Source organism: Hermetia illucens, chromosome 3 (genome assembly GCF_905115235.1).
Source record: "Hermetia illucens chromosome 3, iHerIll2.2.curated.20191125, whole genome shotgun sequence".
In the NCBI taxonomy this organism is placed as follows: Eukaryota; Metazoa; Arthropoda; class Insecta; order Diptera; family Stratiomyidae; genus Hermetia; species Hermetia illucens.
The window spans coordinates 157,559,450-157,587,367 of NC_051851.1; the positions used below are offsets into that span (position 1 = coordinate 157,559,450).

At 41.1% G+C, this 27,918-nt stretch overlaps 1 protein-coding gene across 2 annotated transcripts in view; it reads left to right on the forward strand.

Moving 5' to 3' along the window:
- Positions 1 to 27,918, forward strand: part of LOC119651382 (lysosome-associated membrane glycoprotein 1) — a 44,151-nt gene that overhangs the window by 3,119 nt on the left and 13,114 nt on the right. For both annotated transcript variants that reach the window (XR_005249454.1, XM_038054956.1), the window contains exon 2: positions 24,035 to 24,307. Coding sequence is in view for 1 of the 2 variants with exons in the window: in XM_038054956.1 (XP_037910884.1) it covers positions 24,035 to 24,307 (273 nt within the window). In the remaining variant the exon portion in view is untranslated. The remainder of the gene's footprint in view (positions 1 to 24,034; positions 24,308 to 27,918) is intronic.

Genomic DNA, 27,918 nt, shown 5'->3' on the forward strand with positions numbered 1-27,918 from the left:
TAGCTGGAAACTTTCTCGTTGCACAAACGACACCAGCTCTGAACAATCCGTCAGAGATTATTCATGTGTGGCAAAGCCTACTCCGCCACGGAGAACACCGGTTGTGGCATCTGTCAGTCAGTTAACCCTACTGGCTTATAAAGCTCAGGTGTCGAACCTGACGAGGGGACGATTTGTCGGGCTTTTGTTTCAAAGCATGTGTGAGAGGCGTATGATCCGTGAACACTGTGAACGGCCTATCTTCTAGGGAGAAGCAGAAGTGCGCGGCGAGCAGTTCTCGATCGTAGGTGCTGAAGTTCCGCGGGGTTTAACTGTCTAGAGAAGAAGCTCAACGCCAGACTTCGATTTGCCTTTTGGTGAAGAGCAGCACCTACTGCAATGTCAGAGGCATTAACAAAAACGGCTAGAGGTGCATGTTGTCGAGGAAATGCCAAGAGTGCAGCATCAGCCAGTTGTCGGGATTTGTGAAACGCGCGGACAGCCTCTTCAGAGCACACAATCTCTCGTGTGTCTTTTGTTTTGGGGCCAGACAAGTACGCGTTCAAAACGGAATTGTGTTGGGCGGCCTTGGGCAGGAAACGACAATACAAGTTTAGCATGCCCAAGAACCTCCGCAAATCCTTCACAGTTTTCGCACGCAGGAAGCTTGTGATTGCATGCACCTTGTCTGGGTCGGGCTGTATTCCGTCCGGGGAAATGAATTGGCCGAGGAATCTCACCTGTGTCTGGAGAAACTTGCATTTATCAACGTTTAGGACTGAGCCGGCCTCAAGGAGACGTTGAAAAATGCACTCGATAGGGGCTAAGTGCTCAGACTCTAAGGAAGAAGCGACCAAAACATCATCCAAATACACGAAACAGAAGTCGAGGTTTCGCAGGACCGAGTGAATGAACCTGTTTGCGCCGCATGGCAAAACCCATGTGAACTCGAAGAGTCCTAAGGGTGGAACTACAGAGATTTGGTGATATGCCTCGGCTAAATCCAAGGTCGAAAAGACGCGACAGTTTGCGAGATGATGCGCAAAGTCGTGGATGAGTGGAATCGGATATCGGTCTGGAACAGTCTATGCGTTTAGCCTTCTATAATCCCCACAGGGGCGCCATTTGGCTTAGGGACCATCTGGAGTGGAGAAGACTAACAGCTGTCCGAAGGTCATAAGTTGTTCGAATTCTTTCCATGCAATAGCCAGCTTCTGAGGTGGTAGGGGATGCACTTTCGAAAAGATAGGGGAACCAGTAGTGTTAATGCTTCACTGATTTAGTGAGACTGCATTCGGGAGTAATCTGGCTGAACTTTTGGAGGAGTGCCCGAACACGAGATTCAGTAATGTCCTCCAAAAGTACGGAAAGATTGTTGTTGGGAAGAGATGATATTCTGCCTGACGAATTAAGGTTGGTTGGGGAGTCTATAAGGGACCTGTTCTGCAAGTCCATTAGCAACTCATAGTGACACAAGAAGTTTGTGCCTAAAATGGGGAAGCTGACATCCGCCAGGATGAATCGCCACGAGAACGTCCTACGCAAGCCGAGACTCACGTCCACTTGCCTGTACCCGTAGGTGTTAATACGCGAGGAATTTCCTGCCGCAAGTTTCAAAAATTGAGGGAATAGTCAATCGTGCCGGGGTACGGGAATAACCGAAACCTTCGCATCAGTATCTACGAGATAACTGCGCTTGCTGAGAGGGTCATAAATTGTTAGGCGACGTGGCGTTGCGTTCTGATTAGCCGTCGCCAGGACCTCCGCTGATCTAGTTTTTTTGAGGTAGGCGCGAAATTACACGGGATCGTACATCTGGTGGCTTTTTTGCCGAATCTGCGATGGTACCAACAAATGCTTCAGTCCGTCGGTTGTCCTTATGACCTGCTACCCGATTGCCCTTTTCGAGTACTAGACTGCGAGCGAGCTCGCGACCTGCCGTCCGAACGCTGAACGTTCAGGTCGCCCTCATCTCCGCCATGCTGGCCACAAGAGCATCCATCTTACGCTTCAACTCGTCTAATTCATCTGAAGGCTGCTGAACGGCCGCTATCGTGGGACGCGCGTGCGCCTCATGAACCTTGTCAGCCGCAGCTGCCAGCGCCTCCAAAGACCCGGAGACGCATGCGAGGACCACCTGAGTGCTCTTCGGAAGTCGTCGCAGCCAGAGCGATTTCGTCAAGTCGTCGTCGATCTTGCTCCCACCCAATTGGCTCATTTCGCGAAGCAATTGGCTGGGAGTATTAATCGCCGATTTCAATTCCCATACAATCGGTAATTAAGTGGTTGAATTATGATGTACTTTATACCCTCATCGTTTTTAAATATGTCGATAAAGTGATCAAGGATCTGATCTTCTCCAAAGTGTCTAATTAATTGCCTTTAGCAAAAAAAAAGGTGAATCTTTGCTGAGTGGATGTATCAAATCGGATAATAGGTGTTACAGGCTTTAACGATTTGTTGACGTGTAGGATATTGGACAGATCGTAGTTAATTGTCACATCTAATGGTCTGAATAGTGGTTGGATTGATGCTAAGGGACAAGGTATTGGAAACCATTTTTGGAGTCACCATCATTCTGTTTTGTTGATTGGAGTGGAGTATAGGGCATCAACCACACCTTTCGCGGTTACCTGCAATGTCCATCAGCACACCCCATGACTTCCCGAGACGCTCGCGCTCAGCCTCTACTGTTCTGCGCTAAGTGGGCTAAGGGTGATCGTCGGTCATCTTTGGAGAGTGGATTCCACTGCATGGCATAGCCAGAGTCACGCAGCTATCGCCCCTCCTTAATGTCTGACCTATTTACTGCCACTTTCGTCTTCCAATCACAGCACGTACAAGTGGCAGGCCTGTGCAAGTTTTTCGTTTGATATTGTCAGGCCAGCGTAGTTCGATAAAATGATTCACGCAGGTATTGACGAAAGCTTGGAGTTTTGGACCGCATCTGTTTTGTTTATTTGATGACGTTTCGGTTCTAAAATATGCAGGTTGCTAACCCACAAATGTCCATCCCTTTTGGACACCTCTTACGACAAGCAGGGAAGGCTTTGAGCGTATTCTTAAGCCCTGACTCACGGAGCAGCAGTCGAGCCTGGCTGTCTTTCATTGACGTATAGGTCGGTTTCTACAATTATTTAATAACACGATTCTATGAATTCCTAAACGTTTATCAATGAACATATTACATATTTGAACCCCAGGTGAAGGGGCAGCTAAGATAATACAGGGTAGGCCATTTAATGTGAGCTCGATTGTTTCTGGAAAAAAAACATTTTTTTGCTGTTCATATTAAAAATCATTTTAGTTCAAGGAGATTTGTTCCAGCTATTTTTTGAAAATGATATCTTTGGCCTTGATGGCTCTTTTTTAGCGTTTTCCATCGTTTTGGCCAATGTTTCGGCCGATATGCCGCCTATTTCGCGTCGAATGTTGTTTTTGAGTTGAGCTAGAGTCCTTGGATTGTTGATGTATACCTGGTATTTGAGATAGCCCCTCAAAAAAAGTCTGGTGGGTCAAATCTGGTGATCTCGGCGTGGATAATTATCATTTTTGGATATCAACGTTTCGGGGAGCAATGGGTTTAAAAAAATCGATTATAGCACATTAAGTGTGGCAAGTTGCTCTGTCCTGCTTCCATGTCATTTTCTTCGATGATTGGCATGATAAAATCACGAATCATGGCCCGATAACACTTGCCATTGATGGTAACAGAGGCTCCTTCGTCATTTTTGAAAAAGAACGGTCCCATGCCTTTTTCCGCACAAACACTGTACCACACAGTCACTTTTTGATAGAAGAGTGGCTGTTCTTCAATTAATTGAGGATTTTCGGTAGCGGAGAAGCGACAGTTTTCCTTATTTACGCCTCCAATTACCAGAAAATAGGCCTCGTCTGACATGATGATTTTCGGAAACATTTTTAAATCGATACGAATTATGCGCCTGGGTGTGGTTCTTGCAATGCCTAACTCCTGGGAACGGCGATAACTCGATGTTCTCGGAGTCTCCTTAATACTGGCTCGTACGGCTTAATATTTTCATCGGAACGTCTTGTACGTTGTTTGGATGCGTAACTGAGACTACTGTGGTTAAGAAATTTTGCGTATAAACGCTGCAAATTGCTGTTAGAGCAGCATTTTTAATTTTATTTTTTTTTACGAAATGCACGTTGAGCTAACACAATTGAGAGCTTATTTTGAATGTAAAGCTGAATTATTTCAGCGCGTTCTTTTGGAGTGTACTGCTCCATGTTATAAATTGTCTTGGACTGACGTTTCAAACGCGGTATGTCATTAGTCAATTTGACATTTCTGTCAAAAGTCACAGGGTTGCCAGATAGGCCCACATTAAATGGCCTATCGGAAACGGGCAGAGACTAGGATTTTGTTTTTTTTTGTAAATGACGAAGTGAGAACCGAAGTTTAAAGTAAAATTTCTAATTTTCTGAACATAAAGAAAACTTCAAAACATTCCAGTCTCTGACGCAAATGATTCTTGAGACTATACCAAAGTAATCCACAGGAGCTAAGTCAATGCATTACAACGATCTGATTCGCGCATCTTAACTCATTGAATATGACGTACATTCTACCATCAATTACTAACCAAAATTCATTCATTTACATATTGAAGATAAAATAGAAACATATGTGTACCATGATTCGGTGTTCACGCAATTGTCACCAATCTAAACAAGATGAAAGTTCATGAACTTGATGATTCGCATCTAAATCATAACGAGGTCGCACAAACGTGCTAAACAAGTCACCTTTTTTTCGATTCAATACCGAATTTAGCAAACGCATTTTGTCAACTGCAAATATACATACGAAAAGACATCAATCGTAAATGAGGCGCAGATAAAGAATCGATTCATTTTTACTAGGGCCGTAAAATATGATAACCTCAATCTAAATATAGTAAATGCAAGAGATTAATGTTTATATACCTGCTCACTCAATTTGTTAACGCTCGGCGAATTAATAATCGATTAATTGTTCTGTTTATTATTATCATTGTTGGGAATGGCATCAAGTATCCGTTTATGTTCAACACCCTTGTCGGGGAACTGGTGACATGAAATAACTGTGGTAACAAGGGTTACAGAGCACAAGGGTAAATTTAAATTTTCTGGTCATTGGAAATGAATCCATGCAGTAAATTTATGTGAGCTGAGTAGATATTGTTAAGATGACTCCTGGAGCGATAAAGCGATGCATTAAAGATTATTCAACTTAGTAAAAATTGAATCATGTCTGAGCAATAAATTTTATGAGGTAAACATCTTTATCAGTTACTTTTGTAAGATTCCAAGCCAAATAGAAAAGAACAATAGCAATAGCTGTAACGTTTTGAGCTGGAAAAATAGAGCAACTGTTTAACATCGTCAGTACCTTAGTTGCGAGGTGAATCTAAATGTAACAGAAGCATATACTATACTCAATAGCCGAAGTGAGATCGCTCTATACCACCGACGTCTAAGCAATTTCTTTAATGGCTCTTATCACTCTAATATTTTATTTTCACGTCTCCAAACATATTACATTGTTTGAACTTCATGGGATTTATATGGCCTAAGCATTAGTTAGTCGTTATCGGATCAAGCAGTAGTCAAGGTACCACTTTATGGAACCACTTGACGGCAGGGATTGCTGATTTCTCGACATATCGAGTCAAAGAAAGAAGACCCAAGAGACATTGGCCTGCTGATTCTGAACTTTTATTAGCAATTCTTCTAAACGAGGCAACTTTTGTTCTTACATTTTCTGTGGCGCTAAATGCTTCGACTAACAACACCATGTGGGTGAGAAAATCATAATCGACATTGGTTTTCCTTTGAATTCCAGCTCATGGGTGTCATGGAAAAGTTGAGACATCTTATCTTTATGAATACGCCGGTTTTACTGCGAAAAATGCAGCACTTTGAAATATTCAAAAAAAGTTGCGATAAGAGTCACCAGCCGGACTCAGATTATGAGAGTGTTAGTAATGAATGTTGTTACTCATAAAATTGGAATTAATTTGCTGTTTTGCCAGTAAAATGCAAATCTATGATGAAATAAATGAGCTTCTATGTGCACTATACCGTTTATTCTAGATTTGTATTATTTCATCATTATTTTTAATTTGGGAGTGTTCAATCGTAACCTAACTGCAACGGAGTGGTCAGTTTTATCTGCAAATACTCACTCAGGAAACCGTTGACTCTAATGCTCAGGATCTAGTGGAAAATATCACAATTTGCCCATTTTAATAACGCAAACTGACCTTTTTGTCAACAGCGAGGATCTGTCGTCATTCTCCTGGCATAAGGAAATTGTGGAACTCGATGTTCTTATTGTGCATCAGGTTCCGCGAATGCTCAACAGAAAATTTACAACCTTGAAACTCGTTAGATTCAGCAGAGGCAAACGTATTATCTTAAAAATTCACTTGAGTCTAAAAATAATTCCAGGTGAAAGACGAAATTCTACTGAGGTAGAGAAGTGCTTTTTGATGTACTACTTTTCAGATTTCAGGTGAAAATTAGGTCAGATCTATTTTGATAAAAGTAAATCGAACAAAAATATCTAAGGTGCAATGCATATGAATCACTCAATATTTTCGATAAAGGTTGAATTTTCATCTCCATGTCCGGAGAAGGGGAGAGAGGAGGTCCCGATCTTCAACCCCGATGAAAACTCGTGACGGTCAGAGGGATGGAGGGATATGTAGAAGAAAGACTGAGGTCCCCTTTTTCTCTCGTTAAATGATTGTGCCATTTCAATGTCAAAACGGTGAGGTTTAATATTGAACCTCATCCGCGCCGGGTGAAATACGAGTATGAAGGAAGAAGCAGGATGTCATTTCATTCTCTCGGTATGGTCCGGTCCGACATCAAGTGGATGTGGACTTAGGACTCCTCAATCCCTGAGCAAAAACTTTTACAATATTTTCAAGATGGGAACTCAAAGGGCCACGCCCTGTTTTTTAAAGTCAATGAACATTCCGCTATATCAACTCAAAGTCCCTTCATGTAGATCAGATGAAAGGGTTAAATTCCCGTCTATTTTCATTGAATTGACAATGAATTCGTGCCAGGTATGGGAAATTGTGAGGGGAGTGGAAAGTTATGATAAGCGGATATATTGTTGGTAGCCATCTTCCTCTTCTTTATCTTTGGATCCGTTCAGCAGCAGGGTCTGTTTATCTAGATACAATTCGGGTGTTCAAATCTCCGCTATTTTGGTTAGCTATCATCTACTTCGATGCTAAGGAAAATCTTAGCTAGTGAGTTATTACAGCGCAAACCATATGACCAAATCTTTCAACACGCCTCTCGCAATCTCATAGTCCATTTCACCCTTGGCTGGTATCATTGTTCTGGTAATCTCAAATCGCTCAATTCTGGGCAGACCGCGGCCACTGACAGTGCTAGTCCTTTTTCATTGCTATTGGTTGCCAAAAATACTGTTTTATACAGATTCAGTCTTCATGATGCATAAGGTGATCATTCCACTTTTGGACAAATTGTTCAAGATTAGCTTTGTTCCGAGACGCTAGGGAAACATTATTGCATGGAACGGTGTGCAAGGCGCTGGATGTTGAATGTCCCGCATGACAGTGTTCACGGCAGAAATAAAGGGGAGTGATGAGAGAGCGTATCCTTGATGCGCACCAAGAGAGATACGGGGCGGTTTTGATATGCCTGCCATAGTTCGAACTCTTCGGACCGTAGTGGAGCAATTAATTCCAGCGTGCGAGTTTCTCTGGCACTAGTTGTTGCCAACATAGATATTAAATGTGTACTTTCGTGGTTTCCTCATATATTTTACTCAGGTTCTGGCACGATCCTTGTATTAAGAACTCTTGTAATTTCCACAAGATGTCCAATAGCGAACACTCAGAGAGAGTGATCAGCATCAAATTGGGTGCAACGGAATTCTATATCATGCAACGTACTAGAAGGCGATAATCATATAAAAGTTCGTAAATTTAGTTCGCAAACCACTAGAAGGCAAAAAAGAGAATGTTGGATCTCAAAAGAAAACAAGATCAATATGCCTTCATGAATTGAAGGACGAAAAATACGAGAGACCAAGTTGCTTGTGCTTTCTGATTCCCCATTCACTGTCTGAGTGGTTGCTAATAATTTAAATTTAGGAAATGATCTGTGCACATGATAACATAACATTCAGGGTTGAAAAAAAAAAAACTATACAGAAACTGTTTCCATAATCCTGACTCAAAAACTGAGAAGAGAGCCTGTTTTATCATCTTGAGGAACTCCGCTCAAACTCCTGATATCTTTAAGAAGATTATTACAGTAGCAAATTGTAGTTTTACGAGTACGACAACGAAAGGAAATCATAGGACAAGGATCTGGAAGCAAAAGGTGAACCATGAGCGAGAGGATGTCAAAAAAGTCAACCAAAAATTAAGGTGCAGTTGTCAGCACTTTTAAGGCTCTGTCCTTTGATTACACACACTTTACTCGGGCATGGCGACACCTGTTGACACTAAATTTGGTGAAATCGTTGGAACTGGAACTCTCATGCACTTAGCGACGGAAATCATGTTTTCCCAAGTTTTCCGATTCGATGGAAAATCAAGCGTTGAGTTGCGATGTACAACTCGAGGGCCGTATCCCTTAATTGCGGTAGAATTGTTAGATAGTTCCAATAGTATGAATGCTGAGCACGCATTCAGTATAAATCAGTACTCTTGCTAGGGCTTTGATTCTTCTTCTTTCTCTTTAGTGTTTGTCCCGTTCACAAGTGCTGTCGGCTCGTCGTGATCGGTTGCGCCAGTTGTTTTGTCATTTGCCTGATCTAGATGCGAGCACGAGGCTTTCAAAATTACCAACCAGCGTATCAAGCCACCGCTGCTTCCGTCGGCCTTTTGGTCGTTTACCATCGACTTCGACGTTTGGACTAATTTTGGCAAGTGAATTTTCGTTAGCGTGAATTATATGACCATACCATCGGAGACGCCTCTCTCGCAATTTTTCGACAATTGGTATAACCTCATATTGATCGCAGGTGTCCTCATTTTGGATGTGATCAAGGCATGTTACGCCATTGGTCCAACGTAACATCTTTGGCTCTATTACCGCGGAGCGCCGTTTATTGTCTTTTTAGTCGGCTAAATGTTGTCCATCGACAGGGCGAATGAAGTTCCGGCAAATTCTAGTTTTGAGGCGTTCGTTACTACGAGTCTAGATATCTCTCGCCATACCGAGTATCCAGTTTACCGTAAAGATCTTTGTAACTTTGTTTCATGATTAGTCTTGTGAATTTGCCAGTTGGCTATGATTCTTCTGCCTTGGTAATGGTTACATCCTTGGCGGTTTAACTTGAGTACCTGTCGAGTTGACTTAATCCCACAGTCTTTTTTAGTCGCGGATTAATTTGGTGACCACAATCAGAGCCCCGCTGAGACAAGCACTACGGTACCAGTCTATACTAAGTGAATGGCTCAGCATTCATACTGGTGGGTGCTAGACCTACCTAAGTCCCTATCGAACCTTGGAGTACGACACCCGTGTTGAAACGCAATACTACGTTTGAGGCACGAACGTCCCTTGTCCGCTTAGACGTAACGACAACCCCCATGAAACTCCCACCAGGGGACCAGATGCTACAATCGAATTGAAAGTACTTGAACCAGTAATTCTCCTGAGACATAAATTCCGGTCGCTATAGGTTTCGGATGAGCCTCCATACATGCGGAGGTTCTCCTCGGGCACTGGAATTTGGTCGCTGCCCCGCCTTCCTCGCTGCCACCACAGAGCATCCATTCGTAATAGAGAGAGCATCCATTCGTAATGGATGGTAATCGCATAAGTAATATAATTTGCCTTGCTTAGGATCTCTGAACCCGATTACTTTGTTTTTAACGACATAGGAATACATTTTCTTGCCCGGCCTGTCGCGGAAACTGTCACCAAGGGAGATTAGGTAGGGTTTAGCATTGGGAAATAGCCCCAGTTATACTTTATTTATCTCTGTCTCTCTGATCTTAGCATTTTATTTTTGTTTTACTCAGGATAGTACAAAGTGACTCTCCTCCTTTATCTCTAAATCAATCCGTGTCCGAAGAGGACCGTGAGATTATGTTTACGTGGCAGGTATTAACGTTAAAGCTCCTGTACCCTCATGTATCGGCTATGTTTCATACATTGCCCTTTGTTTAAAACGAACAGTTTCATCCGCTGGATGGGGCAACAGCGATTGATTCTTTCTTTTTTTAGATCTACCAAAGTTTTATCGCCGAAGAACATATGGTAGAAACGCCTCGTTTCGTGAACTCCCATTCCGATATCATCGTTCGCCAACCAAATATCATGGCTGAATGGATCCTTAATATGACTCTACGTTCTAGACAGCTTGATAAATAGATTTTTAGGTGTCGATGACATGAAAACAGGTGAGAAATATATTTTGCGTCACTTGAAATCGATAGTGATCTTTATCAAGTAGTCATGTATAGCTTTTAGAAGGGGGGCGATCCTGCGGGAACTCTAGGAAATAGCATATTCATTGCATGGGTTTTCAAAGTGTTTCAAAGTTCCATTTATATTATTTAGGGCGTAAACATCACCTTCTAATGTTTCGTCCTGATTGCGTCCTTGTCCCGAAAACTTTGGCTCATTGCTCAATAGGACCGAGACTTGGCCCGCCACACATTACATTTGTTGGAGAGAGGAAGGCATAAATAACGTATTCCTTTTAGCCTGTGTAGTGCACTTTTGGTTTCGTGGATTCCGTTCCGATAATTTCCATTTCAACGATGCATCACGCGCTGGTAGGCTAGTCTTGAAAAATGCCGTCCAAATCGGTGAAATAATGGTAACAGGAGCAGAAGATTGACAAGAAAACAGAACACTTGTGAACCATAAGACTGGCTTCACAAAGAAGCTCGATGTTTGGCTACCGCACAAGTTGTCCCAAAAACTGTGTAGGTAGTGGTTCCATTTGCAAATACTTGATCGAAGGGCATGGAGTCGAACAATTTTTGAAGCGCATGATAACTGGCAATGAGAAATAGGTCAGTCACAAGAATGCTAAGCGAAAGCGAACATGGCCGAAGGTAGCGAAGCGTCCCAAACAGTGGAACCAGGGGACAGGGAGATTTTGCTATTGCTCTTGTTCGAATGACTAGCTTCCCCATTTTAAACATATTTGCCTTCACGACCCAGGCGCTACGTTTCACGTGCTTATCACCTCTTTCAGAGTTATCCGTGAACGTTATATTTAGAAGCGCCTGTAACTTGACGCTGCAATTTTCTTGGAACATTGTAGCAAAGATAAAAGATATTTTCAATTGAGAAAAAAAGTTCTTATCAGCACATGTGTATGAAGAGACCCCATATATAGAAAGATACTAACCGCACGCTACATACTCATAGCATATGTATGTTTGATTAGATGTGCTTGTCGGGAAGTACCCTCTAGCTGTCTTTTTCGTTGTTCTTGATCACATTTCTGGAATTTCCTGTGAAAAATGACTCAAGCAGTACGCAGGCGATGTAAATTAACCTTGAAAAGCTAAATCTATGTTATTTTGAAGACGATCATCTTAGAAGTAGTTGTTTATCAGCTGAACGTCAGATCTAGCATGCAGACGTCTCGAAGTCTAACTAGGTGTGAACTATGAATCACAAACATGTTTGCTAGTTTTTGGAATCAGTCCAAGTAAAACAGCTTTAGGCGATGAAGACAAGGTGAATATTATTCTACGGATTTATTTGTATTACTGATTTACGTGAACTATACGTTTCATATTTCAAATAAGTCGGTTTGAGAGATTTCCATTCTTCTCCAGCGACTGAGAATGTAAAGAAGCTCCCATTCAAAGAGGCATCTACGCGCTTCTAAAGCAAATTCTAATTTGGAAATTATCTAGCCTTTAGCCTATTTTTAAATCCCTCCTTCGTCATTTTTGAATAAGATGGAAATTTAATATAAACAACACTAGCTAAAAATTAGAAATATACACGAAACATTGGCAGCTATCGTGGCAAACTGATATTAACCTTTCCGTCGTTCCAGATAAAGCAAAATGTGTTTTGTATGTGAAAAATAACACCCCCAATAACAGCACACTTAGCATGAGTCACATGAATGATTGTTTTGAAAAGTAAAATAATACTTTATGATTTCATATAGAAGTTATTAGGGGCCTTTTGAGTCATTTCTTTGAAATAAATAAGAATTCAATCTTAAAATGTTCAAGAGGAGGTCAATATTGTCTCTAGTTGTGTTCAAAGGTACATTCTCTGTTGGAAATTTCAATATGAATGTAAATGAACTCTATTCAAGCTCTCTGGATCCTAATGTCTTCCATTTGTGATTCATCTTGAATATTTTACTGGAAAGGAATTATAATTTCTTGTTTTCATTTGAATATATTATAGTTCGCTGATGAGACGAAACGAAGACTTAGGAGAACATTCAAGCGCTGTAAATATGAAATCAAACAATTCAAATTATGCGACTGATAAGGACTTTATTACCAACGAAGAATCACGCAACGCAACAGAACCTTCGTTATCAGTATGACCCGGAGCTGCACCCACCTCTACAGTTGTATTTGCATATCGCATTCAAACAGTTAATTGAGTTAATTGTTTATCAATTCAAACACAAACACATACGGGAAATGGAAAATCGAAATTGAATAGAGTTCGGTCTATAATCTCTCCCTACAATGAAGAACTACCTTCCTACATTTCCTCTGCCACCATCGACAATGTGACTAATCAGCATTTAGTATAATATGAAGTGTTAGGCCAACGTGATTTATATGCATTCAATAGAGTGCCCGCACCACACATGGGACACCAACAAACTCGTAGTTGATAAAGAGTGGCACTAAGTAAAGCAAAACGTCCTGACGCGATAACAATGTATACATTGAGTGTGAATGGAAAAATTCCCTTGAACAAAGTATAATAAATTGGGACTTGCGCTATCATGTTTGCAGTAGGAAATGATTCAAATAAACGCACATCCCGGTATTTAGATAATTATCACGATTGAGGGAGAAAAAGAGGGAAAGTACCCTTATTATGACATACTTTTGACATACAGGGGGGATTGATGTGAAGAGTGAATAAATAATGAAGCGTAAAGCAAAAAAAAATGCATCCGGGATGAGAGTAAAAAAATTCGAATTGTGTTGTACGTAAGAAGGATGTTTTCCTCAAATAATTTTCCATTAAGGGGGTCATCCCGTGTGAAGGCCGTTTTTTTTTTGCTTTTTAAGGTTTTGTGTAAAACAAAACCTTATTAAAATCGATTCTCTGTCTGTCTGTCACACGCACTTTTCTCCAAAATGGCTAAACCGATCCGAACGAAATTTGGTGGACAGATGGGAATTATGAAATTCTACGCATACAGCGAGTGACATAAATTTAGGTGGAGTTTAAAGGGGGGGCTCTCCATACATGCAAAGAAAATCTCCTCTTTGTATGTATGGGGACCGGATATAGTCGTGGATATCAAATGAAAGGTTTCGATTTCTACTTTCCGAAACTGGCATTAGTTTTGGCGTGAATTGCAAAGTGCGTAAGTAAGGAGTCACTTAAAGTGAGACAGGACTCATTTCCGGAAACTACCTAACCCAAAAATCCGAAAAAAAAACAGGATGATTCGCTTAGATGAAATCTAGGCCTCAAAATATGTCCCATTCCAATATTTGCTCAAATAAACTTACTAATAGAATATTACCAACTTTTAGAAATTTACTGAAAAAAACCCTGAAATTGGTCCTCATCATCATCAACGGCGCAGTAACCGGTATTCGGGCTAGGCCTGCCTTAATAAGGAACTCCAGACATCCCGGTTTTGCGCCAAAGTCCACCAATTCGATATCCCTAAAAGCTGTCTGGCGTCCTGACCTACGCCATCGCTCCATCTTAGGCAGGGTCTGCATAGTCTTCTTTTTCTACCATAGATATTGCCCCTCTAGACTTTCCGTAACACCAGCATCACGGATCACTTTCTCGAGGGCCAGGTTAAAGAGGACGCATAATAGGGCATCCCCTTGTCGTAGACCGTTGTTGAAGTCAAATGGTCTTGAGAGTGATCCTGCTGCTTTTACCTAGACTCGCACATTGGTCAGGGTCAGCCTAGTCAGTCTTATTAATTTCGTCGGGATACCGAATTCTCTCATGGCCGTGTACAGTTTTACCCTGGCTATGCTATCATAGGTGGCTTTAAAGTCGATGAATAGATGGTGCAACTGTTGTTTTTCCATCACTTGCTGCAGAGAGAAAATCTAATCTGTTGCTGATTTGCCTGGAGTGAAGCCTCTTTGGTATGAGCCAATGATGTTCTGGGCGTTTGGGGCTATCCGGCCTAGCAAGATAGTGGAGAATATCTTATAGATGGTACTTAGCAACGTGATACCTCTATAATTGCTGTACTGTGTGATATCTCCCTTTTTATATATGAGACAGATAATACCTCGTTGCCAATCGTCAGGCATTGATTCGCTATCCCATACCTTGAGCACAAGTTGATAGTCGCCTCCATATTTAACCAATTCGGCTGTAATTCCATCGGCTCCTGACGACTTATCATTGTTAAGCTGATGAGTTGCACAGACTGTTTCTTCTATACTTGGTGGTGGCAGTATTTGTCCGCCGTCTTCATTTAGCCGGCCCTCCAACTCGCTGATGTACTGTTTATTCAGTAGTTCATCAAAGTACTCAATCCATGGCTCCAATATGCCCATTCTGGCGGAAATCAGACTTCCCTCTTTGTCTCGGCAGGACGAGCATCGAGGTGTATAAGGTTTCATCTTGCTGATTTGTTGGTAGAACTTCTGCGCCTGGTGCGGTTACTCCCTGTACTTTTCGAGTTCATAGACCTGTTGGTTCTCCCAGGCTTCCTTTTTCCGTCTGTGAAGTCTCTTCTCTGTTTGACGGAGTTCGTGATAGGTCCCTGCGCGTGCCCGTGTTCTTTGAGAATGCAATATTACTTGGTATGCGGCATTCTTCCGTTCCGTTGCTAGCTTGCATTCATCGTCAAACCAGCCGTTCCGACTCTTTTTGCTGGTAGGGCCACGTATGTTTGTGGTCATATTTATGATAACGTTCTTCAGGTGATTGTGAAGATCATTTATTGATGCTTCATCTCCAGGATCTCTATTGACTGCGGTTATTGCGGCATCCATTTCCCTCCTATGGGTGTTGCGGAGAGCTGTGATTGTCAGAGGGTACTCTGGGTGGTGTTATTATTCGAGTTCGGAACACCATGCCAACGAGATAGTGATCCGAGCCTATATTGGTCCCCCTATATGTTCTGACATTCATCAGGGCTGAGAGGTGGCGCTTTCGATCAACACGTGGTCAATTTGGTTGAAAGTGGTTCCATCTGGAGAGGCCCACGTATGTTTGTGGACCGTTTTCCGCGCAAACCAGGTACTTCCAACAACAATTTCATGTGACACTGCTAATCGAATGTTCCGCAGTCCATTATCATTTGTATTTTGGTGTAAGCTATGGGAGCCAACGTATCGCCTGAATACGGGCTCCTTCCCTACTTGGCTGTTAAAATCCCCAAGTATGATTTTGATATCATATCTGGGGCAGGCTTCGAGGGTTCGTTCTACTGAATCAAACAAAAAACCTCCACATCAACTATCACAATTACCTTGGGTGTCCCTCCCATCCGTTCATTTTGGCAGCACAGAAATAGAACACTAGGGGAAATAAAAATTGCAAAAAGGATTGTCGAAAAAGAAAGCTCTATTAACAAAGAATTTGGAAAAGGCTACAGAAAACATAGAATAAACAAACTCCTCGGCTAAAAGTGCAGGCACCGTGCTTGTAGTCCATAGTTTTTTGGAAAAGAACGCTCGTGAGATGGCTACATTTTTTTATGAGGATCAAATTTTGATCCTAAATACCAGTCAGTTCAATAGGTTACTTATAATTATATATTATTGTCTCGATAGTTAAAAAGATTCGGTTGCGTCCACAGCGCATATATTTCTGGTGAAGAAATACGCCAGATCTAGATTTAGCCTAGATGAATGACTCGGTAGACCTTTGGACCTAATATGTAGTTGGTGTGGCGAGATAACTTTTGAGAGACTTACTGGAATGAAATCCACAAAATTATGGTTCAAAAATGGCATCATTTTCCTTTCAACAGTACCTAAAATGGTTCGGATACGGTTATAATCAGATGGTTGAGGGAGTAGGTATTATTCACGCAATGCATTGAATGACAACCATTGGAACGTTTTGCAGCTGAAAACAAGAAAAACACTCCAGAGGAAAGCGAATGGTAAATTATGCAAATTAATATGCAACTTCTTTAAGTGTCTCGTGCCGCTATGCAGCATAACGTGCGATCATAATAAAAATTAAGTATAGTTTCATTGAATACCAAATAGGACCACACATGATCTATCACTGATGCAAAAAATGCAACACGTACTGAGTGATTCCTAAGAGGTTCTGCCAAGACGGCGCAACTACGTCATTCGCCAACATTACTGCAATCGAGAAATGATTATTGCGATTTGCAGATAAGTTTTCGTCATTCTCAGACTGTGGACTCACTGATATTGTTGCAGTATTTCAGTCGTTTTATGCTTGATAATCACTTTACGCTGACCGGGAAAATTTTGCTTTACGTCATTAATACTTTGTATGGCAGTCACGGTGAAAGTGAGCATTTAATGATAATCTCACGTAAAGTAAGGATGGCGGCATATCGGGAAAACTCATTGTGGAAATGGCCCACGCAATATCTCTCTCTTTGAGACGATAAAATGATTAACGATAAATCAACTAAAAACATAAGCCTACTTGAGGTCAACCAACATAAATCTGATGAAGAAAATGTTGGGTACAACATAGAAGGGAATGCAGGGTCTACTCCAGATTTATAAAGAAAATACGGTGCAGTCTCATTTAGTCAAAAACGTCGTCGTTTAAGTTTGAGTATTTTTGATCTCCAATATTTTTGGGCCCTGGGCTTAAGAATACACTCAAAGTTTTCGAGGCTTGTCGCAAGAGGTGACTAAGAGGGATAAACGTATGACAGGAAATAATAATAGTCGGTTTCGATAGGCATAGGTCGTAGCCGTGAGGTCAGTCCCTATCCGAGGCAGCTTTAAAGTTTCAAAATTTGCAGGTTGCTAGCCCACAAATTTCTATCGCTTTTAAGAGTCGGCATGCTCCTCGAAAACGGTAACGCGGATCCTTAGAATGCTCTCTTTTTCCAACTCAAGCCTGAATTCCAGCGATATAAGCTGGACATTCTGGGCCTAAGTAGAGTAATATGGTGGGTCCATGGATAACAGTCATCTCCTTGCTTTTGCTGCTCTTGCTCCGCTTCTGTACTCCAGAAAGCCAAGTGAGCCGGTTTCTGGCAGACTTCTGACTGCAAGATTCCGGTCCAGGTTAACGAGCATCATGGTATGCACAGTCATTTGTACAGTGCAGTCTACCAAGGAGATTTCCGATATAGGAGAAAGGCTGTTTTCTATGGCGAATTACACGCAATTCTGGAGGAGATTACCCAAAGGAAACATTGTAATAATATCTTGCTCGGACAAGTGATAGGGGAGAACGGTTTTGGTGACCAACTCAAAAATGTTGGGATATTTGTGCATTTCTCCACCGTCTCGTCTTTGGTGGCGCATAATTCGAGGATAGAGCTTGGCGTAAGGTCAATTGGGCCTTAACTGACCGACTGCGATTAGCAGTAGATTTAGGAGTTGTCTTCTGGACGTGTATAGCAAGATAGACGTTGACATAGGCCTCGAAAGGGATCACCATCTAATGGTTGCTTGCCTTCGCTTACATGTTGCTTCCGTCAGTTCTCGTAGGGTTGGAAAGTTACAATCAATATGGACCGCTTATTTGATTCAACTGTCGTTGGACCCGAATAACCCGCCTCAAAATATTAATAATAATAATAGGTGGCACAACAATCCAATTGTATCAGGGCCTTGAAGTGTGTTAGAGCACTTTATTCAAGACCGTAACGATACACTACAGGATTACAGTACCCTGTAGGAGGCAATGTGGTCAGCATTGCGCTCGCCCGAGATTATTACCCTGATTTGACTCAGGTATTCATTCACAGCTGATCAACTGGTGTCCGACATCAAATCCCACTGCCGACACTCAAAATATTGATAAGAAATAAGTCACTATTTGGCGCCGAACAGTGCAAGAGTGCAATCGTCTCTGAAAGTCCTGGAGGGAGCTAAAGCGCATCTCAGCGAACCGTGAAAGCGATGGGCCGTTGGCGTGGTTGGCGCACTAGGCCCATTAGGCGGTGACAGCGACCATATAAGTCGATTCTTGAGGAGCTTTGTGGTTTTCAATGAGTGGCTACTTTTTATTGCCCGTTTAATTCGAATATTCATGAAGAGGGTTTTCATATCAACGACAAAGTCCTAAACGAATATCCACAATTTGTAATCAAACGAGTTCAAATCAAATCTGCAGAGGGCCATTCTTCAGATGAAATGAATGCTGATGAATTGTTTTGAAGCCAGGTGGGGGTCGTTTGCTGGTCCATCAGCACAGAGACTTGCTAGTAATTGCAAGACATCACACAACAGCTTTGAAAACTGTTTGCTGGTAATCTTTAGTCCATGCAAGTCAGAGCCTCATCCTCAGAGAAGCTGGGTGATGACCTTTTTAGAGCCATGAAATTAGTTCAGATGCTTCTTTCAATGTCCATGTATGCACCCTATCTTATCATTTTGCTTGTTAAATTTTTTATGTACGATAATCATGATTTTTTGTGCAAGTTGTCGGGATACGGCCTTTCTCTATTTTTCGACTCTTTTGTTGAGTCGAAACACCCAAAATAAGTTCCTCTTACGTATACCTCTGTTATTCGCTCTAAAATGTTGATTATGAAGATGAATAATCGTGGCAGCTGCAACGTAGACCAGGCTGAACCTCTGTCGCAGTAATCTCACTAGCCAAACGATCAGTTAAAATTTTGTTAAAGGCAAAAATGATGCTCGTAGTTGCCGAAGTAAATTTTAGTTTTGGAATTCTTGGCCTAATGGCCTAGCGAGAATCTCAGCATATTCTTTGAATGCGATCTGCAATGCGGTGAAAGCTTCATTATAAATTGGGTTGACATCCCCAGTCACTAAGCTTCTCCTGATTACAAGGTTCATGGAGTGCCTTATAGGTGGAGTATTCTAGTTTCTCCTTTGTTTGATCCGGTTTGTTAAAGACTTCACATCGAACTCAAATTTGCTACTTAGTTGGTAGGGCAACTCGAATATTTTTCACTATCACCCGGTATTGATTGACGACGTTCTGCTCCGGAGCATTACTTAGTTCCGGAAAGCGGATAATAAACGCGTCATGGAGTCGGTGTCGGTACCCTGATGGATTCCGTTCCAAATCCGTGACACAGTAGTAGGCGCGGACGATAAATTCGTTGAGTTGGTTCGTCCAAACCATACGACGCTTATTTCTCCCGATCCTGATGGTTGACGGCATAATCGTGTCGGGTACTGTCTCCGTGTCCCTGGAGTCCCATCGAAAGAATTTAAACAAATTTCCCCAATTTTATTCCTACGAGTAATGGGGATGAGATAGGATTTGCTTGGCTATCAATCCTTTGAATTTTGACGAATTGCTTCAGGTAAACGTTTCATAAATACCTCTTGTTCGCTGTCTGACTTTCGAATCGAAAACAGACACATAGACCACTGATGATCTGCCACGCTAAAACTTGGGACTATATTTGATGAAAAAAAATTTTACACCCCCCTTTTGTATGTATGGGGACCCCCCCCCCTAAATTCGATGTAAAAGGATGTAGTTCACTGTATGCGTGAGCGTTCGCAGTTCCCACCTTTCTACCAAATTTGGTGTCAATCGCTATAATCGTCTCCGAGAAAAATGCGTGTGACGGACAGACAGACAGTAAACTGATTTTAATAAGGTTGTGTGTTTACACAAAACCTTAAAAAGCAGTGCTTATATCGTCGAGGAGGACGAGCAGATCTGAGTTTGCAAGGGATCCATCTGAAGTCGTTCTTACTACGAAGCCTCACATGAGGTTATTTGGTACCATCAGAGCATAGATTCTACGAGAGTTCCCGGGGATATGTTTTCGGTCCGGTTATTGGCAGCTGACCCCCTTGTGGAAGTTTTATGGTGGTTATGGTTATGTCCGGATAGCTCAGTGGTTAGAGCACTAGGCTGTCATACGGAAGGTCGCGGTTCAAATCTCACTGGTGGCAGTGGAATTTGTATCGTGATTTGACGTTGGATACCAGTCGACTCAGCTGTGAATGAGTACCTGAGTCAAATCAGGGTAATAATCTCGGGCGAGCGCAATGCTGACCACATTGCCTCCTAGTGTACCGTTACGGTCTTGAATGAAGTGCTCTAACACACTTCAAGGTCCTGATCCAATATGGATTGTTGCGCCAACGATTATTATTATTATGGTTATGCCCATCAGGGGCAAAACTCTTTGTGGGGTGAAGCATGGAGTTGCATTGTATAACTCGGGTGCCGTAGTCCTTAGTGGCGGTAGAGACTTTTGGTACGCCTTGTCGCCACCAGTACGAATGCTGAACTAGAGAGAGAGATGTCACATTAAACGCCCAGGAAATTTTTGAAGAAGATGGTATGCTTTCATAGCAAATTACGCCACATAACTAGCGCAACATCGTTGTCACCGAATAATCACTCGGAGACATATTGCCGCATATTATGATTTTTATTCGTCGATCAAAGAGAACGCCAGCCTCGTTACATGAGAAGATCATTCCAAACTTAACGAGTTATTCAATACTATATTATGAGAGAAAAGTAAAAGATATATCATTCGCAAATTCTAAACGCGTGTTTAGTAAACTTGTTGATATCTGCGAAATCAGCATCTTAATCTCTTATTGGTCGCACAATATTTACCGTAGGCAATTCGTTTTGATCCAAAGCAATGAGCATGATCCGTTCTAATGAACGGAAATAAATAAATTATAAGCTTTGTAAATCACATCGCTAGCATTTGGAAAACTTCAAAGAAAAATAGATGGCAGTAACCTATACTGAGTGTAACGGCTAACTCCAGCTCCAGCGAAATTCCTCTTACTTTGCTAAAATGAGAGTACTCTCAAGCTAATAATTCGTAGAATGTTGACCAATCAAACAAGATCATAACCTTCTCTGGACAATTCTTTGGTCATTCAACGTGATAGCAATAATTATATCCACTAATCTTTCAAATATACAAGCTCATGTTTGTTCTCGTGTCACTTCATGTGAAAACAATGAAGCAAATAATAATAAAACTGGTCCATTTACATAGATTGTTTTGAGTTTTACTATCTAACAGAGCCACATCTTCGTTTCATATTTATCTGAGTCTGCCGCCTTTCATAATGCTATTGTTGCTCACGTTACTAATCTAAATTCAGCGGATTAAAATTCAAGACAATTGCACATTATCATTTCTAAGAGCTATAGAAGGTTAAGATTTTGAGAATAGAACTGCGAAAATATTAATATTTTTAGATGTTTTTCAGAAAAAGATAGGTTTTAGGGTTTTGTGGAAAATATGTGCGAAACGCTTTTGATTATATCTTATGGCAAGGGCTGTTCTCCGAAAAGTTAATTGAGATTTTACATCAGACTTTGTACTTTGTGCCACTAGTTACCTCTTTCCAAGAAGCTTCGATATTTTCAACAATCGCCTATCTTTATCCAATGCTATTACATCGTCTAAAATTTCCACCAACTGCCTGAAAGTTCGACGCAGATAGTATGCTTTAAAAGTAGCAATTACACCCTGGTCCATGGGTTGCAGCACGGAAATGGTATTTGGCGGTAGGAAGGGCACTTTCACATTTTCATCGCTTTGGTTGAGAGTTGCAGGATGTCCAGGAGTATTATCGAATAATAAGAAAACATTGTGCGGTAAGTAGTTCTTCCTGCAGTATTCTTTGACTCCTGGACAAAATTCATTTCTAAACCATTCAGTGAATAACGACGAAGTTATCCAAGCTTTTTTGTTATTTCTCCAAATAACTGGCAGCATGGTTTTCAAAATATTTTTTAAGGCCCTTGGATTTTCCGAATGGTACACCAGTAGAGGCACCAGTTTGAGATCGCCAGCGGCATTTTCGCCCAAAACAAGTGTAAGCCTGTCTTTGGAGACTTTGAAGCGAGGTGTTGTAGCTTCTTTCTTGGAAATAAATGTACTATACGTGATGGCAAACGCTTCCAGTAAAGTCCTGTCTCATCGAGATTAAGAACAACTTTTAAGCATGTCAGGAAAAATTTTTCGCTTCTTCATAATCAGCACTAGCCGCTTCTCCAATCAATTTTAAATTATGCAGTCAAAATCTGGATTTGAACTTACACAACTATCCTCGATTTGCATTAAATTCGAAGGCATCGTTTTCACTTCTGATGGTATTGAACAAACTCTTCGCCTTTTCTTGGATGACTGCAGTTGAAATTGGCATGTTTCTCTTGTTCATGTCGAGACTCCAGGCATACAGCAATTTTTCCGTCTTCTCTAATACAAAGGGTCGGTGTTTTGTTATTATGGTACTTCCTGATGAAGAAATGCCCGCCTTAATATGCTCGCGAATTTTCTCTTTTTATCTGCAAACATCAATCTGCGCGGCTCTCTCCTTCGTCCAAACGTTTAATTATTTCTATTTTTGTTTTTAAATTAATAACTTGCCTCTGCCTCTTCTTTTTAGAGGAGCAGTATCCTTTATCCATACTGCTATGTCGGTTTTTAATCCTTTTTCTGTTAAAACAATTTTGTCGCTAAGAATCTGAAGGTCCATTCAAAAAGAAAGAAAAGAATTTTTTATTCGAAATCGAACAAATAACGTATTAGGCGTCCTTTAGTCTTGACTTCTACCAACATTGAATTAAAACTAACGAGGCTTCTTTTATTTATGTGTCAGATAATTATGTACATAGTTGGATGAATTTCAATATTTGCAACGTCCGATCCTTTCAGGCTTTATTTAAACAGATTACTTACATGCAACGGATCCTTATCCAGCGTTATCTGAAAGTGTAATTACCTAAATTGCTCTCAATGTTTATCTAAGAATAATCTTCTAATGTCCTTCCGTTTTCATGTAAACTTGCAAACCAACCAAAATAATTTGTTCACAACCATCGAAGTTTGTTCTCGTGCACTAAGTTCTTCCCTTTCAACAAATATGTTAATACGTAACTAAGGATCCAGAAAACAAGGAATCAATAAAACACATCTCAAATACTTCTAATAATTGGAAACACTCACCACGTACGTGAACATTCAGAGCTGTATTCAATACATATGCCCAAACGGAACCAGTAATTAGAAAAAAAATTTTAACTTGAGCATCTTCTTTTCCTTCAGCGTTTGTCCCGTTCACAAGCGGGGTCGGCTCGTCGTGATCGGTTTTGCCATTTGACTGCATCAAATGCCTGATCTGAATGCAATCTCGAGGCTTTCAAATCCCCATCCAGCGTATCAAGCCCCCGTTGTTTCGGCCTGAATTTTGGTCATTTACCATCGACTTCGATGTTCAGACCAATCTTGGCAAGTGAATTCTCATTAGCGCGAATTGCGTGACCATACCATCGAAGACGGCTCTCTCGCATTTTTTCCACGATCAGTGCAACCCCATAACGACCGAACGATCGCGGATATCTTCATTTTGGATGTGATCAAAACGTGTCACGCCACTAGTCCAATGCAGCATCTTCGTCTCAATTACCGCAAGACGCCGTTCGTTGTCTTTTATAGTCGGTCAATATTCAAAACCATATTTTAACTTGAACATATTATGCACATTGCCTCCAATCCACTTTTATCTAAGCGGACGAACTCCGACAATGAAGTAATGAAAATATTTCTTCGATGGTATATTTCATTTGCTTTAACCAGTCCTTCGGCTCCTATTCCCATTGTCGCTAAAATATCGCATACTAACATATGTTAACATAGTTAAATGATATTTGAAGATTTTAGATCGCAAATTCTAATATTATTTCTTGATATGTATTTCCAAGAGATTTAACAATTTTCCTTTATAATTTTTAGCTGCTGTAACAGAACCCCCAGCGGAACAGCCCACAGATGCTCCAGTAGTACAGACGACAACAAAACCAACAACTACAACCGTTGCGCCGAAAACTACAACTACCGTTGCTCCAAAAACTACCACTTTAGCTCCAAATACCACAACGGTCGCTCCACCAACAACGCCTGCACCACCACCAGCACCATATCCAGATCCACAAATCGGAAAATGGAATACATCATGTATAATGGTTCAAATGGCCGCACAGTTGAATCTAACTTACGAAACGAAAGGTAAGTCGGAATATTAAAATTATACAGTGGAATGACAAAGAAAGGAGGAATTGAGACATGCAGCTAACGAAATGCTGAAATAGATTTTTTTCTGAGAGTTTCAAGGGTTTTCAGACACGTGACTGGAGTCTATTGTTTTGCTTATAAATAGATATTAATTAAATTTGTAATATTTTCACGGTAGTGACGACTCGTCATTGTGTAATTACAATATACTTCTTGTTTTTTATGCCCGACTTGCCTTTTCCATGGTACAATCAATATTATTACGATAATTCATGTAATTATGTGACATAAGCAGGGGCGAGAAGCGTGCATATTCGCATGTTGGAGTTCAACAGCAATGAATTTCCATTGAGAGTGATCCCAAATATCAAGGCCTATCTTTATTGTTTATTGTCGGGACTTCTATGGACATTCAAATTTCGGTTCATTTCTATTTAGTAGGGTTTTTCATTCCTTAGTGCCACAAATTAACATAACCAAGCATAAAGGATTAAAATTCATAGCTTTATTTCATATTAGCTTCCTTTGATGTAAAAGTTTATTTCATAACATTTTAATTGGTTCTCAGCTTTGTATACATTGGTTGCAACAATGCGACAAAGATCCTCAATTGGGTCCAAGACCGGTGTGCAAGTACGCAGATTGATATCAAGAGATTTTTCTGGAGGCAACACTCATTTGTTGGAGATATTGACAGACGCGCTATCTTTCTGATAGGACTTTTCGTTGTTGCTATTTTCTTCCTCCTCATTTGATTTTCAATACGACGGTGTATACACGATGAAGAGTAGCAGTTGGTCCTAATTCAACGTCCCTAATATCAAAGCTCAAGGTGCTGAAGTTCCACTTCTTTTAGTTCGATGGTAGGCATGTATCCTTGCATGTTTTCGTTAGATTTCTTCCGAATAAATTCCACAGATTTCCTCAAAAGAACTCAATAACTTCTTATTGCTTTATTGATGCGAAAGTGTTTACCATTATTCTTCTGGGAGAGACAGACGCCAGTACCGACCCGCATGGAAACCAATACTCGGAAGTTTGACGCGGTAGTATCGGAATCAAAACAGTTGTGTGAAAGTATGCTGTGTCGAAAAGACCTTTTCCGGTCCCCTTTCGTGGCATATCCCAAATTGCGTTTAAAAGCTCTTTAGTTTGGCTTGGATTTTCCCGTTCACTGGAATAAATGTCAGGCAGTCTTAAAGAAATGTTCTTTTTTCATCAGTAGTTTCTCGTCAGCGAACTCTTAAAAGTTTTCAAATCCATTTTTTCTACTTTATTTGATCATTCTATCGATTTTTTGACATATTATCGTTGACCTCGATGACCTGTGAAACGCAAGCTAGGGATATAAAACTAACGAGGTCTACTCCCAAGATCAGTAGCTCACTTTGCGTGGCTCCACATCGGAATCTGAAAATCAAACAAACATGGAATATCGTGTCTCCCTAGCGAAATATACCACTTAAGCTAAAACTGTAAACCAAAAAAAATAACTGCCCGACCGCTCTTTAATTCCACGGAATCCAACTCTAAAGGTTCAATCGCTTTAGTTCATGTTGAAAATTAATTCAAATTTTATTAAAAATAGCGCACTTATGGAAATTTATCTACCAAAAAAACTCAGTGTTTTGGGAACGGATTGCATTAGGGATGTAATACTTCTTCTTTTTCTTCAGTTTTTGTCCCGCTCACAAGCAGGGTCGGTTCGTCGTGATCGGTTTCGCCATTTGACTCTTATTAAATGTCTGATCTGGATGCAATCTCGAGGCTTTTAAATCCCTATCCAGTGTATCAAGCCACCGTTTTTCCGGCCTGCCCTTTGGTTGTTTACCACCGACTTGGAGCTTCAGACTAATCTTGGCAATTGAATTCTCGTTAGCGCGAATTGCGTGACCATACCATCGAAGACACCTCTCGCAATTTTTCCACGATCGGTGCAACCTCATAAGGATCGCGGATATTCTCATTTCAGATGTGATCAAAATGTGTCACGTCACTAGTTCAACGCAACATCTTCGTCTCCATTACCGCAAGACGCGGTTCATTGTCTTTTATAGTCGGCCAACAGTCAGAACCATAGAGGGCGACACAATCAATGTCGACAGGACGACATTGCGGTAAATTTTAGATTTGAGACGTTCGCCATTTCATCCAGGTTGGTATGTAAATTGCTCAGTTCTCGGCAGATCACTGCCGCTGACAGTAATTGTGCCTCTTTCATGGGAATCGGTCGTCAAAAATTCAGTTGTTTAGATTCAATCTGAGATCATGTTGCATGAGGCGATCATCCCATTTTTTGACAAGTTGTTCGACATCATTTTTCCTATTAGATGCAGTAAAGGGCGCTGGATATCCCGTGTGACGGTGTCCATAACAAGAGCAAAGAGAAGTGGTGAGAGGGCGCTTCCTTGATGAACACCAACAGAAACACGAAGCTGTTCGAACTACTTTTCGGATTGTGGTTGAGCCATTGAACCCAGTGCACTAGTCCTTCTGACACTAAGTGTTGTCGTAAAGCATACCAGATGAGTTAGTGTGGCACACGGTCAAACGCTTTCTCTAGATCCAGAAATGCAATGTAAAGAGGGCGATGCTTCTAACGGTGTTTCTCCATGAGTAACTCGCAGCTTCGAAAAAAGATCAAGAACGACCCACTCGTCCAAACATCAGCTGTTCAAGCGGGGTTCCAGCCAAATCCTAGTTTCTGCATCCACAATATTTCGCTCTAGGTTAGCATTAGGAATTCATTTCGTAACATGTTACGTTTATACAAGCAAATGAATCTCTCACCCGCATGTCAAAGGACAAAAGAACTAAATGATGCGCATGCTGAGAAGCCACTACACCCTAGGGAGCTGGTCAATATCTCTTTTTCTAATAATGATGTTACACTTCAACCGAGATTTTGATTTTAGTATACCTTTTTGCGCTCAAATATCGGGAATTTTCAGTGCTAACGTTGTCTAGAAGGCTTTGCATAAACGATCAATTGAGGTTTTTAGTCAAAATCAAGCAAGTCCAATTGTTGGGGAGCTTGCTTCCAAATCAGGCATATCGAATGCCAGGATTTCCCATCATATGCGAATATTGAAACCTGAAAAAACTGGTGCCAGAATAAAACGATGGATTGTGCCCGAATAAAAAAATGACTTTTTTTTTAAGTTGCAACTTCTTTCTATTTGCGAAACACAACGGTCCTTTTTTTCGAGGATTCTTTACGACAATCGGCGATGACGGTCGAAATATTTGGACTCTATCAAAGCTCCATTGTGTCCGGATGGCTCAAGTGGTTACAGCGCTGGGCTGACGTAGCGGAAGGTTGCGGTTCAAATTTCATTGGTGATAGAGGGATTTGTTATCGTGACTGGATGTCGGATATCAGTCGACTCTCTCTGAATGAATACCTGAGTCAAATCAGGATAATAGTCTCGAGCGAGCGCAATGCTACCCACATTGCTCCCTACAGGATATTGTAATGTACCGTTATGGTCTTGAATGAAGTTTTCTAACAGACCTCAGGTCCAATATGGATTGTTGCGCCAACGAGTATTGTTATTATTAAAGCTGCATTCCATTTTTTAAAGCGGTTTGATAGCCCACAACCT